This window comes from Punctularia strigosozonata, assembly GCF_000264995.1.
Source record: "Punctularia strigosozonata HHB-11173 SS5 unplaced genomic scaffold PUNSTscaffold_4, whole genome shotgun sequence".
In the NCBI taxonomy this organism is placed as follows: Eukaryota; Fungi; Basidiomycota; class Agaricomycetes; order Corticiales; family Punctulariaceae; genus Punctularia; species Punctularia strigosozonata.
The window spans coordinates 2,417,906-2,432,275 of record NW_006767436.1 but is presented as its reverse complement, the minus strand read 5'-3'; the positions used below and the strand labels follow the sequence as shown (position 1 = coordinate 2,432,275).

The following is a 14,370-nucleotide window of genomic DNA, read 5'->3' as shown; positions in this document are numbered from 1 at the left end:
ATCGACGCCGTCATCGATCGCAGCACAGCCACGCCCGTGCCAAGGGTTATCTGCAAGACGGAGATATATATTCTACAAAATGAATGGATGAGATGCTGGGTCCGATCTTGTAGTGAGTATCGCGGGCAAATATTGAGCACTAGTATACAAATCATAGATGTAGGGGAAATACAGTACGTAATTGCAGATCGTCGTAAGTGGATGCATAGGTGATTAAGATTTGCGACGCTTCCGCGACGCCATGACCAGCATGCTCTTCAACGATTTCTCCAGCACGGGCTTCGTCAGCACCCTGCAGGATACATCAGCCACTGTGAACGTCAAGACGATCAAAAGCAATACTCACTGATCCACGCCCGCGTCCAGGTACTCGTCTTGGTCGCTCAGCAACGCGTTCCCCGTGACGCCCACCACGAAATCCCTTCTGCCTGCGCTCCTCAGTCGCGCGATCGCCTCGAGACCTGAACACACCGGCATCTGGTTGTCCAGGAACACGACCGCGTACGCGCCCTCGCGCTCGCTCGATTGATCTGCCCCGGGCTGCGAGCGCACTGACGGTGGCGAGCCCTCATCCGATGGCGTGGGGCGGGGGTAGCCCGATCCCAGAAGCAGCTCGAGCGCGACCTCACCGTTCTCCGCGGTAGACACGACACAGCCGAGCCGCTGAAGCATGCGGCGCATGAGCTGGCGGGTGAGCGGGTCGTCGTCGACGATGAGCACGTGTAGGCCCGGGTCAAACGTCTCCGATGCCTGACTGTGGCTTGAGACCGGGCTCGCGGCAGGCTCTGGCGCCGATGTGCCGCGTTCGTGTAGGGCGTCTGGAATGCCTTCGATGCCCACCGAGGGCACGGGAGACAGTGCGCCGCCCTGGCCGAGTGACGCGGGCGTGCGCCGCGGAAGTTCGATGGACCGCGGCCGCGTCTGGCGGGTAGGAATGACGGTCTGCGACGACGACTCTTCCACGAGCGCGGACTTCTCGGCCGCGGTAGGTACGGGAGCATGTATCTCCGGCGGCGTCCTCTGCGCGGGAGCGGTGCCCGTGGACGGGTCGCCGATCGTGCGCGTCGGGACGGACGTCGTCGAACCATTGTCACCGGGTGAGCGTAGCTCGACGAGCCCGCCCTGGTCCATAATACCGTGCAGTGCGGAGGCCGAGTTGGCAAAGCTTGGTGGGCGCTCGCGCTGCGAAACGTTCTCGGTAGCGCTGATGCTACTGAGGGTGTTCATAGTGGAACGCGAGTGATCGCCGTCATTCGTACGCGCGCTCGGTCGTGGGTTCTTCGCGACGGGATAACTCAATGGCGACGCCAAGTAATGGTCCAGCTGGTGGTTTGGTTCAAGTGCCTTGGGTCCAACACCCAATGCTGCGGCGCTGCGTGAGCTCAGACATACGCGCATTCGAGGCGACCACGTACGAAGTTCCACCCAGAACGTCGATCCTTGGCCTGCCTTGGAGCGTACACCCAATCGGCCCCCGCTCCTCTTCACGATTTGCCTGACGAGCGCCAAGCCGAGGCCAGTGCCCTTGCCGCCCTGTTGTCGGCCCATCTCGGTCTGGTTGAACGCAGCTGCCACATCATCGTCAGCACGAATGACTGGCACGCAAAGTCGGCACTCACAGAACAGCTTGTTATGCAGCATGTCCTTGCTCTGGATCCCGCATCCAGTGTCCGTCACCTCAATCCTGACAATGATCTGGTCGCTCAAGCCCTGGTTCCCCCCAAGCTGTTTGTTGTGCTTATCGAGCATCCCAGCCGATAGATAGCTCGTCGCACGGGCAACGTGCTTCTCGTCCAACGTCCTGCGTGGGGACGGTGTCACGCTCGGGTCGACTTTCGACGACAGCGGCGAGACCATCGAGACTGAGCCGACTACAGTCTCGGATGGGGTTGTGCCTGCGTCGGTGTGCGTCCCGGCAGGCCAGAGCAGCTTGGTCGTGACGCTTACGGTGCCCCCCGTGGGTGTGAACTTGCATGCGTTGCTGGATAGATTGGTGATGATTTGCCGGAGGCGCATCTCATCGCCAACGACGACACCGTCCTCGTCTGGGTGCTCTTCGATCATCTTTGTGACCGTGGCGGGATCGTAGCCCATCGCCTCGTAGGCCGCGCGGCGCGCGGCGCGGTCGACGGCCGGGTCGAGGGAAGTGACAAGGCGAAGACCTCGGGCATCGGTGGCTAATCGTAGTGGAACGAGTAGTGAATTAACCGTCTCGTGGAAACGGTAGGGTTTGTGAACGGACTCGAAGCGGCCAGAGTCCATTCGATTGAAATCGAGCACGTCGTTCAGTACTGTTGTGCGTGAGATGAGATGACGGAAAGGTTCGAGCAGAGCTCACCTTTAGACATCATGCTGAGGCTGCCTTCGAGGGCCTTGAACTCAATCTCCACCTCTTTTTGGATGCTCCCAGACGCCGCAATGTTCTGCGTGGCGAGGACTGTCCCAGATCATCATTGTCAAAGACGCCTCGCGGAGACACCGCCGAATGCACTCACGAGCGGTATTCAAGGGAACGCGGACTTCGTGGAAGACGTAGCTGATCTCTCGATTTAGATATACTCGATGACGAGCTCATGGTTGACTGATAGCTCACGATGTTAATCGACGTTTCGAGTCCGCCGTCTTGCGTTCGTTGACCTGCGCCTTTTGCGTTGCCTTGAACTGGACCTTTAGCTGGTCTCGAAGCGTGTATAGTCGTCGTTCGGCCTATTCGCTGGGGTCAACGGCGTACTTTTCAGCGGCAGGACCGACATACGTTCTCTCGCATATAGTGCACGTAAAGGAGAAAGACGTGGAACAAGGCAAAGTTGAGAAGGTCTGTGGGTCACTGAGATGGAGAACAGCCATTCGAAGGTGCGATATTGCTCACTGCGATACCAAGTCGTCTTGAACGGTAGCACGAGTGCGGAAGAGACGCCGAAGAACGCAACGGCGCCGAGCATCATCGGAAAGCGATTGAGTTTGAGGCCGAACAGAGCTATCGTCGGTATTGCTGTGGTATAACTAGGGCGGGCCTGATGAGAGAAGAGAAAGCTGGATGGAACGTCGCCGCTCACTAGAAGGTGCCGATGAAGTCCTTCGTGCCGCATGTGTGACGCTCTGGATGGCGATAGAAGCCACAGGCATACATGAAGGCAACTTGGTAAAACGACCTATTGTGATATAATTAGCCACGCATTTTCTGATATTCTGGTGAGCCACCTACCATGACCAGACTTGGACACTGAGGAAGATCTGGTAGAGCTTCGGTCGATCGCGCGGCCAGTCGTACATGACCATGAAGAGGATGGGTAATGTCAGGGCGGTTTCGACGCCGTAGTAGAATATCTCATCGGCAAGGGCACGAGGAGGCGGGTCGAAGGCGGTGGCGAAGACCCAGTTGACGACAAGGAAAAGGCTGGACCACACCGCGAGTGACTGAGAGACCCATCCATCAAGACAGGTTCGGTTGCAAGAGGGGCAACGTCCACGCACCTTGCGCATAAACCAGTTTTCCTTTTTGTATTGCGTTTCGCTCTTGTCGTCGTGAAAGCGGAGGCAAAAGAAGTCAAAGATGGCAGGCCAGACGCGGTAGCGGAGGATGACCAGCGGACTGCAACAGCCCCATAGGCCATGGGTATGGTAGGCATCGCTCTCTGCGTCCGTGACAGTCGTCCCGCCAGGAGCGCCACCGTGCGGAGCAGCGCCGAGCGCGGCGCCCGACTCGGACGGGGAGACGACGGAAGTCATGATCTCGTGCAGCCACTCGCGGTCTACGACGACTTCGTCCACGGCGTCGTCCTCGGGCTCGGTGTCCGGGTCGGCGACGTGTGTGCGCACGCGGGCGAGGGACTCGGTCCCGGTGCCGCTCTCGTCACGGAGGCTGCTCGTGCTCGGTGCGGTGCCCGTTCCGAGTCGTCGTCGCTTGAATCGAGTCCATGGGGTGGATGGCCCGCTGCCATCGAGGATGCGGGCAGACTTCTTTTTGACGGCAGAGGCGCTCTGGACGGGGACGGGGAGCTCGAGGACTTCGACGGCGTCGGCATCGAAGCTGGAGGACTTGCGGTGGTGGCCAAGGGTGCTTCGCCGGGACGGAGGGCGAGGGGAGCGTCCGGACCCCATCCGGACGAGGGGGCGGCGCTGACGAGGGCGGGAGGGGGTGGTCTACAGGTGTCGTGGACGGCGAGCGACGGCCAACTTGCCAAACTTCCGCACGATGGGATTTGCCGAGATGGGATCGGGTCGTCAAGTGACGTCACGGCTACTGGCGGCGGCGGCGGGCGTCGGGAGGCGGGAAGTGCGCACAGAGGCTGAACGCGACGGCAGCAGCGATGGACGGATGGACGCCTTCAGCGAAGGAAGGGGCACAAAACCGCAGCCGTCGATTGAGCTGGAGGGACTGATCTAGTGGCGGTGCAGCCGTGCCTGAGAACGTTGACGTCGATGGAAGCAGCGTTGCCTCTTCAGTCAGCGACGCGTCGACGGTCTAGCCCCGGCGGTCGCTGCGTCCTATTCCGTCCTCGCCTCTTCCTTTGCCGGTTGCACGTCTGCCTCCGTTGCCTACCGCCCGAAACAAGTCGCTCGAAGTCGCCATGCCCGTCCCAGAGACGAGCGTCGACATCACTCGAGCCCAGTTGGACCCTGGACCCAACGGTGATGTTCGATCCCCACCTCGTTCCCTCGACATAATGCGCCATCCCCGCACGCAACAAATCCGAACGCGCCCATCTTAGCCCAGCAGACACCCTTGTGCACGAACAGCACCATGGCATCTGGAAACGCTAAATTTGCGCTCAACAAGCTCTTCAGCGTCGAAGACTGCGTGTGTCGTCTCCGGAGGTCCGCCGCGCGGATGGCTTATCCCCCATCGACACTGACCGGCGGCAACAGGCGGTACGGGCATCGGCCTCATGATTGCCCAGCCGTTTGCCAACAACGGCGCACGCGTCTACGTCGCGTCGCATCGCGCCGACACCCTCCGAAACGCCGTCGACACCTGGGGCTCTTCCCTCCTTCACCCCAAGGGGAAGCTCATCTCCACCCAGGTTGACATCACCGACAAGTCTTCCATTCGAAACCTCGTCAAGGAAGTCAGCAGCAGAGAAAAGTGGGTCGACGTCCTCGTCAACGACGCAGGCATCAGCGAGAGCACGAACAACGTCGAGGCCGGAGACGAGAGCGCCGAAAAGCTGAGCGAGACGCTGTTCAGCGACGAGCAGGCGACGTGGGAGAACACCCACCGGACGAACGTGATCGGCCACTTTTTCATGTCGTCCCGCGTTCGCGCCGCTGCTCTCCGCTGCCGCCACGTCCAAGCCGGCGCGCACGGGCGCGATCATCAACATGGCCAGCATTTCCGGCCTCACCCACTCGTCGCAGCATCACCTCAAATACAACGTGTCCAAGGCCGCGACGCTGCAGCTCAACACGCTCCTCGCGCAGGAATTTCGTCGACCAGGCGTCAACGTGCGCGTCAACGCGATCAGCCCTGTCATCTTCCCGAGCAAGATGACGGGTGGTGTTTTGTATGCCCGCTTCTGCTGACAGAGCCGTGCGCTGACTCTACGGAGGTAGCGGACAGCTCGGACGATAAGAACAAGTAACAAATCCCTGCTGAGGGTATACCGGGCAACTGACCCGGCCGCGACGAGGATATGGCACAGGCAGCGCTGTACCTCGCCTGCAACCAGTACGCGTATGGCACCGTACGTTTTCTCGTTCCTTCGTCTCCGATTCTCCGGTAGTTGACCTGGTGCGTCTGATATAGAATATCGTCGTCGATGGGGGATATCTCCTTGCACATCCTATGTTCATCATGTGTACATTACACGCCATCATCCATTGTTGCACGAGAATCGGGAGCTGCGCGGTGACACTCGATGTCTACATAAAGTGCGGCATTTGGTCCTGCAGGTTTTACGTTGACAAACAGGCCGCGCTTCGGTACGATGCGATGCGCAATACGTCGCGTACGCGCGGACAGCTCGAGGACAGCGGGCTGAGCGCGAGTCGGTTCTTTGAATGGGGTCTGTGGGATTTGATCTGGTGTGATCCGCAATGCCCGACGTCCGCCGCTCGAATGCGCGATCTGATGCCGTGCGCCTATGCGTGGTGGAAGAGACGGCCGCTTCTGGCAATATTCATACCTTTCAGTCGCGTCCGCCGACGCAATTCGAAACGATCTAGCGCGGGAGCGGCAGACTTGTCTCCGGTGCCTATCAACGATTCGATTTTCCTGACTCCTCTGGCGAGCTTACGGAAAGCCTCGAGGCGTTTTTTCGCGGCGGCACATCGACACCACGGTCGCGAGCGGTCTGCGCAGAGACAGCGCGGAGATGGCTGGAGCCGCACGGGAGCATGTGGGGCAGCGTCGGCGTCAAGGGGCATGGTTAGATTCATAGGCGCGGACCAGGTCTCGCTCGCCTGCAGGACATGGGCGGAGCGTCCTGGATGTAGCTGTTATTTTTGGTCGGCGCTGTTACTCGGATGGAATGGAGGGTCCACTCCATGGTGCAGTGGAGGAGCACTGGAGACTCTATATGCACGACAAAACGCTGTTGGATCGCTGATATGCCTGTGCGTGGTGCAGCCAGTATGTCTCGAACGCGAGGTGAACGTCCGGAAATGGCAAGTGCACAGGGCCCAGGTACTTCTCGGCCTTCTCGAGGACATCACATGACATGACGTCACGACAAGGCGAGCCACCAAGCGACGTGCTTCTGTCCCCACGCGCGCCCGCGTTGTTGCGGATCGGCCCAGCCCTAAACTCGCACACGCCGCCGGGGAAGGCGCACCCAACTACAACTAACAATTCTCCGCCGGATGCAGGTTTCGTCTTGAACACGTCCTCCTCGCCCGTCTCTCCCAGCCAACCAGGCGGTCACCGACGTCTCAGTGATCCCCGTCCCTTCGCCATATGCCCTCCGCCCCCGCCCACCGCCGCGCGAGGGAGTCGAAGGCGTCCGAGGACATTCCCATGACACCCACCGACGACCCCGGCGCGGAGCGAGACAGAGACGCTGGCCTTCCCCTGCCTATCCTTCAGAGCGCGCTCGCGGGCCCGCGAACTGCGGCTACCGACAGCAATGGCAGGCGCGTGCGCAGCAGAAAGTCGGCGCGCATCGACCGTGGGCTGCGAGTCCACTGGGCGCGCTTTCGCCACAGGCTCGGGACAGGGACGGCGCCTAGCACAAGCACCGCGCCAGAGGACAGCACGGGCGGCAGCAGCATCGGACACCGTCATGCGCACACCGGCCCCGGATCGGTACGCATCGCGGCCGAGAAGGACGAAGTCGACGAGGTGCGTGTCGTCGGTTCGTTTGGCTGACTGCGCAGGGAGGGTGCGAAAAACCGTAAACGGGTATTGATGACGCTCCAGGTGGTGGTTGACCGCGCATGGTGCGACGAGCTCAAGAGCTCCGTCGTATCCCAGTCCGACCAGGGGCTCCACGCGAAAGCCGACAGGGTTGGTAGCTATGTACCTGGCACGAGCACCGACCAAGAAAGCCTCGCGCACCTGCACGCCTCGGGCGGGCCAACGCACACGCTCTGGCTGCTCCTCCGCTGGCGGCTCTGGCCTGCTACTTTCGATTTCTTCTCTCTCAGGTTTTTGGACGCGGCCTCAGAGCGAAACTACGCTAAAGAATATTGGTTCATGCGCAAGGTCACCTGGTTTCAGTCCATAAGGCGTTGCACAACGATGATTAAACTTTTTTTTCAGAGCCTGGCTCTCTGGTCCTCGGGGTTCTTGATCCTCAACTGGGTTCTTACCGTCGCATTCATACCAAGACCGCTGGTGCTCGCTGACAAGGTGCGCCGATGTTACATTCTCATGATATGCGACCTCTAACATGTAGGTTAGATATTTTTCTATGGCGTACGTTCTCCGCCAACAGCGTATGCCGATCTGTGACGTTTTGTGACAGGTGACGCCGGCGTTCACATTTCCAGTAGTCGGGCTTGTGATGTGCGTATACGCTTAATTGCCGTCGCATTGCGTCATCTGACGCACGATGAGGTAGGTACGACATACCCCGCGACAGACCGGAAATATATCAAGTATGGACATCTCTCGCCACTTGGTGCTGGTATGTCAATGGCTATGTATTATCATTCAGTCGCTCATCTACCTCAGGGCTATTTACCAGTCCCTCTTTATGTAGCTGCTATAAATACGTGGACGTGGATGCACGACTTACAGCTATTGCAGATTTCTGTGCGGATTCTACGATCGTTCGGAGTCTGAATTCACTTGCGGGACGAAGGACTTTGTCGGCACTTTCTAGTGAGTTTGTCAATTCCCAAAATGTCTGTCCATTGATGTTTCCCGTGTTAAACTAGTTATGCGTGTGCCATACCCACCATCGCAATATTCGGTCTTCAGACAAAGCGCTTTCCGTTCCTCCTCGGTGCATTGACATTTTTCATCATGTGCGTAGCCCGATCTCGCAGATAGTAGCCCCTCATAGTTCTTGCCTAGTTCTGCGGCGCTGCAATTGCCGGTGCGAACGACATTCTACCGGAGTGAGTGGCAGTTTTGCGTTGATTTGCCGCGGTGTTGATTTAAAAAATATAGACTTGATAAACACGCTTGTGTTTCACTGCTTCCTTCTTTACATTCATTACATGCGGGAAAATGTAAGCTGAACCGTGGAAGGGCGATTTCCAGGACTGACATGATCTTAGGCTGAGAGAAGGCTCTACACTCTGCGAGATCAACTCAAGATTCAATTCCGGGCAACTCAGAAGGCACAAGTGAACGAGCGCAAAGCGTCAGACTCGAAGCGTCGGTTAACATCGTGCGTCGCAACATACTAGACGTGGATTGTATGCTGATTGGGATTCAAGTTATGTGTTTCACGAAGTTCGCGTGCCTCTCAATACTGCACGTAAGCGTTATGCCAATACCCAATTTTGTACATCCTTGTCTCAATGTCCGCAACAGTTCTTGCGACGCAGAACATGGCTGCCTCAGGCGTCATACAGAAGTCGCAAGAAATTGAGTTCAAGGCGCTCGAAGGCAGTCTCAGTATGATGTCCAAAGGTAGACTCAAATCAGCAAATTTGCGTCTCGTCTGACGAACTGTTATCCAGTTCTGAACGACGTGCTGGACTTCCATCGGATGGACAGTGGTCGCTTCGAGTCGGTGGCCAAAGTGGGCTTACCCGTCACTGGTACAGTGCCACCCGTGCTAACTGCTATTTAGCCCTATTGTTTTCATCAAGTCATGCGATCGTTATTTGTGCCGTTGAAACTGGCGACGGATGCCAGAAAACTGGAGTTTACTGCGAGCCTCGATAGAAACATTGATTTGGTCAGTTGCAATCTGCTACGTCTATGCCTTGCGAATTCAATGCTCTTCACCAGATTGCCCGTCGAGCCACCTATGCAGCGGCAGGTGAAGACCCTGCCATCATCGAGCGACTATTGAAAGAACACCCGGAGGAGCCTGGATATGTTGTCGGCGACGAAATGCGACTGAGGCAAATCGTAAACAACCTAGCGTCCAATGCGGTCAAGTTCACACCCGCCGGAGGCAAAGTGGGTAGCATTCGCTTATCTGATACAGACATCTGAGTTCTGGTTTCCAGTTGGCGATCACGACAAAGCTGCTCTGGCCCGAAAATCCCGATTGCTTGACGCAGGCTCCCCCGGACAAGAGACATCCGCACGATGCTGGCCATAAGAGCGATAGGCATCATGGTTTGACGGACGAGCATCTCCAGGCGCATGACCGTAGTTCCAATCCAGCTTTGGACAGGGTCATCGTCCGTATCGAGGTATCCGACACTGGCTGCGGCATCCATAGCAAGGATATGATTCACAATAATCTATTCTGTGAGCCTAGTCAGTGCGTGCGGAGCTGTTTCGGCACTGACGAACGTGCAAGCCGCCTTCAATCAGACGGAGATGGGCAGACAGCAAGGAGGCAAGGGCACAGGGCTAGGGTTGGCGCTGGTACGGCAGATCGTCAAGCGGAGTGGTGGGCGACTTGGTGTGCGCTCCAAAGTCGGGGAAGGTTCAACGTTTTGGGTAGAACTGCGTGCGTTATATGTTGCTGTGCAGACACTCACAACTCTAACGAATTTCTCTGCAGCTTTGGGAGTCGGGAAGAAGGCGAGCAACGACACGAGCACGCGGTACTCGGATCCGTTGTCAAGCGAATTTGAGGCGATGGTCGCATCCGATACGGCCGTAGAGCGAGCGAAACGGCGGCCCCGCGTCCGGTCGACTGCAGTAAGAGGGATCATGGAGCAAGGTGCGCGACCTGTCGAAGAAAGCCATCCACGCCGTTCACGTTGCATTGTCCAGGTGGCCTTGTGGAGCCTTTGACGAAGTCAGGGGAGTCGTTCACCGGCGGGAGGTTCATAACGCCTCCGTCTCCTGCGACCGGCGCGCTGCCCACCCCAGTCGGCACGCCCGACGAAACCGGTGGACATGCCCCGTTTGAGTTCATACCCATGGCCGAGGTGTCGGAGCATGAGCCTCAGGCAGAGGTGCCCGCACCAAGCACGCCGCCGAGCGCTCCGGACCCGAGGGAGAAAAACTCGAAATCATCCTCCTGTTCCACGGCGAAACCGGGTTCAAGCAAGTCCAGAGAACGGCCGCCCTCGATCGAGCTGCCCCAGGCACCGGTATTTTCTACTCAAGCCACCGCATCTCCGGAAAACCTACCCAGCCGCGCCAGCCACGAGCTCGTCCCTATCGCGGAACCGGCATCGCCCCGGGAGGACCATCGGTTTGAGCCCGGGATGGAGGTGCTCGTCGTAGACGACGATCCGCTGACGCGCATGCTCATGAAGCGCCTGTTGACCCGGCTGGGTTGCGTGGTGTCTACGGCTGACAACGGCGAGAAGGCGCTGGAGATGATCACCGGGTCTTCAAACACGACGCCCGCGTCCGAGTCTGTACCTTCAGATCCGGGGAGTTCGAGTTCGGTCGCGTCGTCGCCGGCAGCGGAACGCAAGTATGCGATCATATTCCTGGATAACCAGATGCCGGTACTTTCGGGCATCCAAGCCGTCGCTGTAAGTGACCTGCTGGTCATTATCAAGGTCGAAACTGATGAGCAAGGGATAGCGGTTACGACGTGACGGTAGAGACGACTTTGTGGTCGGTGTGACTGGCAATGCCCTCCTGTCCGATCAGGAGGAGTATCTCGAGGCGGGCGCGAACCACGTGTTGACGAAGCCCGTACTCGAAAAGTCGCTGAAGAACATGCTGTCCCTCGCTCATCGGCGCTTAAGAGCTTCATGAATGTTGCCTATGTGGAAATTCTGGCCCTGGACGATGGTTATATCCGTCCGGTCTTGGGTGGTTTGTCTCGACCCTGTTTCGTTTGGTCGATGATGCAATGAGTAACCCGCTTTCCTTCCTTTTTTGACATTATCCGGAACGACTTACACACGCTATACCACGTCCATGTCCTGGAACATTGCTTGCCCACAGGTTACCGCCTGGGGATTATCTCCATCATAGTTGCATTTGCATAGCACGATTCATGGTTTAGTCTATATCCTAATCATAATCTGGCCTGCTGCGAAAGAACACTGCTGAATATGACGGAGCGCCACTGAGTCGGGAATATGAGCGTTGGCGCCATGCGAGTATTGCAGTATGCATACTGACGGTGGTTGGCTATCTCCTCGCACGGTCATAGCAACGGCGGCTGGACATGTGAATGATATATGGATCTGTAGAATATTTGCGAGGTGGTCTGCGATGGAAGGGGATCAGCACACAGCCATGGTGCCGCCATCACCTGCGCGTCGCTCGATTCGGGCAAGGAGGCGGCGTGATGCGCTCGCGGCTCTGCTTCGCCCGGTTTGAGGTCGAAAGTTGGTGCACATACTACTCCTGGTCGCCATTCCCGCTGCAGATCACATATATACCTACTTGACCTCCCATCATGGACACCGACCCGATACCCCCCGAATCGCCCCTGCTCATGTCCCGCAGCTTCGACCTCGGCAACGGCCAGACCACCGACGACCTCACCCTTGCCCTCGCCAGCTTCTCGCGCGGACAGACCCCGGAGCCCGTGGCACTCCTCACCTGCTGCTGCGGTCGTGGGGAATGCGATCATACCCAGGCGTGGCTCGCGATCAAGAACAAGCTTGAGGAGAGGCTCACGCTCTGTGCGGGTGCGTGCGCTGGACAGGCGGGCGCGTAGGAACTCACTGAGACGACCTACCTAGAGGTCGGCCAGGCTTTGTTGCAGAAGCATGAGGCGTATGTCAGGCAGCATGAGGTGCGTCCAGTCGCCCAGCTCTTTGTTGGAAGCGTGCCGAGGCATCTTAGGGTCTGCGTGGCCCTCCGCACGGCATACCGACCGAAGGCAGCGAATATGGAGATGCAGAATCATCCGCGGACGCGCGAGTTGCGGAGCTGACGCTAGAGAACGCGGCTCTGGAGAAGGTATGCTGGCCACGGCCTACATTCACTGCATTCTGACTTCATAACTACCCCGCTTTCTTAGCGTCTCGCACAAGCTCTAGTCAACGCCGAAGTGACGGAGGCCTCCAACTCGACGCTCGGTCAAGAGCTCAGCGAAGCTCGTGCGACGATCACCCGGCTCACGGCACACCATGCACGAGCGGTGGGATGGGACACCCGGCTGAGGGCTGCTATGCAAGACAAGGATGATTTGCAGCAGGAGAGGGACAGTGAGTCGCAGCGAGCGCGCATGGCTGAGCAGCGCGTTGTAGCATTGAAGGACAGATGCTGTGCGTAGTCGCACAATCTTAGGGCATTCGCGTCGCTGATGGGGATTACTTGCGTATAGCGAAATTACAGGCAGAGATGCAGAAGCTCGAGAAGGATCTACAGCAGCAACGCCAACATCGACTGGAGCTTACCGAAGACGTCTTAAGCGACGCCCGTGCGCGTCTTGAGATGCTGCAGCACGCTCAGCTGGGGCACAGCGTTCCCGCAGACGATTCCGAGGTCACCAAGGTTCTCGAGACCTTGGTCGTGGACAACGAGGACCTCAAGCGCAACAATGCCGAGCTGCAAAACCTCCTGGGCGAGTCGCGCGAAGACGTACACGCGTTGAACGAAGAGCTCGACGAGCTACGGGCCGCTGTAGCCGCCAAGCCACCTCCTGGTGTGTATCTCTCTGTTTCGATAGGGAAAGCTGCAAGCTAATCACGCCTAGTATCAGCGGAGCGACCTCACTATAGACATCGGTACAGTAATAGCGTTGCATCATCAGTTTTCAGCGATCTCTCCGCTGGACTCGCATCGACGGTGGCTGTGGGGGGTGCACCGGCCATTTCAGCGCCGCTCACACCGCGCTCCCTGCCCGGTCAACACCCTGGATCCGCGAGGGTGAGCACGGTGAACCTCACGGCATATCTCAATATCCGGGAAATCTGATGTGTATCGCAGGATCCGACGAGCCCCGAATATTACCGGCGACCATTGTCCCCCGCATCCTCTGTTGTCCCCAGTGAAATGAAATGGACGGCTTTTGCACAGCCGCACGACGGGCGTACGCCACCGAGCGAAGGCGAAGAAGGCAACGACCAGCCAGGCGATCTGAACGCCAGAACCGAGCGGCGCCGGTCTATACGTCCTCTGATCTTACTCACACGAGAACGTGGCGTACAGACTGACGCGTGGTCGGGCCTGTTGACGCCGGGACTACCATCCGCACCCGCGTACAGTGACCGCGTGTCCTCCGTTTCGCCGGGAGAAGGCCCGTCCGAATCATCTTCCCTCGCCGAGTCGAACCAGTCGGCCGTGATGAGCTCCCTTCTTGAGCGCGCGACCACGCTCCTACACCGACTCACCCAGGCCGACGCGCTTACGCTCTCGAACCGGCTCAAGCGGCAGCACCTCGGCGGCACGGAGATGGTCGCCCACTTATCGCGCACGACCGTCGACGCGATCGTGCACGATGCAACGGCACTGCGGACGCACTACCGGAGCTTACTCGAGGACGAGAAGGTGACGACATCGTGCACGCGGAGGGACTTGCGCGTGTTGTTCAAGCTCCTAAAGGAGGCATTCACGGAGATGGGTCAGATGCGCGTGACGCTGAACGAGGTGATATTAGAGCCGGCAATTGCGCCGAAGATGAGCGAGGCAGCCATGAATCCATCCAAGGCGGAGGGTGGCGATGCGGCGAAGGAGGCGGGATTCACGGCAGCGAGCTTGATGGCACCGATCTCCAAGCTGTTTGGTGGACCGCAACTGCAGGAAGGAGGGCGACGACCAACGGCGCTGATGCGGTCGTCGAGCCGCGGGCGGGGCTCAGCCCTGCGACCGCCGGCGAGGTTGGTGCCCAAGTCTGGACCCGCTCTGTCCGCCACGGGGACCACCGTCAACGTCGAGTTTTCCGGCACGGGAGTAGGTCGGGCGGTGTCCAAGTCGCTGCGTCAGGATCC

At 58.6% G+C, this 14,370-nt stretch overlaps 4 protein-coding genes across 4 annotated transcripts in view; 3 read left to right on the top strand and 1 right to left on the bottom strand.

Moving 5' to 3' along the window:
- Positions 1–122: 122 nt before the first annotated feature.
- Positions 123–4,101, bottom strand: PUNSTDRAFT_125617 (uncharacterized protein; the record flags this gene model as incomplete). The annotated part of the gene is made up of 12 exons (XM_007382515.1): positions 123–292; positions 347–1,364; positions 1,416–1,568; positions 1,620–2,291; positions 2,339–2,437; positions 2,496–2,536; positions 2,594–2,706; positions 2,756–2,817; positions 2,870–3,003; positions 3,057–3,152; positions 3,206–3,417; positions 3,475–4,101. The coding sequence occupies 12 exons, from the start codon at positions 4,099–4,101 to the stop codon at positions 214–216; spliced, it is 3,306 nt and encodes a 1,101-aa protein (XP_007382577.1). The 3' UTR covers positions 123–213.
- Positions 4,102–4,716: 615 nt separating this feature from the next.
- Positions 4,717–5,810, top strand: PUNSTDRAFT_119862 (uncharacterized protein). The gene is made up of 2 exons (XM_007382514.1): positions 4,717–5,684; positions 5,747–5,810. The coding sequence occupies exon 1, from the start codon at positions 4,890–4,892 to the stop codon at positions 5,580–5,582; it is 693 nt and encodes a 230-aa protein (XP_007382576.1). The 5' UTR covers positions 4,717–4,889; the 3' UTR covers positions 5,583–5,684; positions 5,747–5,810.
- Positions 5,811–6,862: 1,052 nt separating this feature from the next.
- Positions 6,863–11,827, top strand: PUNSTDRAFT_85601 (uncharacterized protein). The gene is made up of 23 exons (XM_007382513.1): positions 6,863–7,279; positions 7,358–7,642; positions 7,700–7,789; positions 7,841–7,855; positions 7,905–7,945; positions 8,001–8,066; positions 8,114–8,137; positions 8,189–8,263; positions 8,320–8,409; positions 8,459–8,502; positions 8,555–8,616; positions 8,665–8,777; positions 8,827–8,867; positions 8,924–9,022; positions 9,073–9,134; positions 9,186–9,293; positions 9,347–9,520; positions 9,571–9,817; positions 9,870–10,022; positions 10,077–10,238; positions 10,292–11,007; positions 11,060–11,552; positions 11,609–11,827. The coding sequence occupies exons 1-22, from the start codon at positions 6,896–6,898 to the stop codon at positions 11,234–11,236; spliced, it is 3,228 nt and encodes a 1,075-aa protein (XP_007382575.1). The 5' UTR covers positions 6,863–6,895; the 3' UTR covers positions 11,237–11,552; positions 11,609–11,827.
- Positions 11,828–11,888: 61 nt separating this feature from the next.
- The window catches only part of PUNSTDRAFT_142917 (uncharacterized protein), a gene marked incomplete at its 5' end in the record, with an annotated part of 3,915 nt that continues 1,433 nt past the window's right edge, over positions 11,889–14,370 (top strand). The window contains 7 exons of the mRNA XM_007382512.1: positions 11,889–12,123; positions 12,178–12,230; positions 12,281–12,397; positions 12,459–12,705; positions 12,765–13,085; positions 13,137–13,309; positions 13,370–14,370. Of these exons, the coding sequence (XP_007382574.1) occupies positions 11,889–12,123; positions 12,178–12,230; positions 12,281–12,397; positions 12,459–12,705; positions 12,765–13,085; positions 13,137–13,309; positions 13,370–14,370 (2,147 nt within the window). The remainder of the gene's footprint in view (positions 12,124–12,177; positions 12,231–12,280; positions 12,398–12,458; positions 12,706–12,764; positions 13,086–13,136; positions 13,310–13,369) is intronic.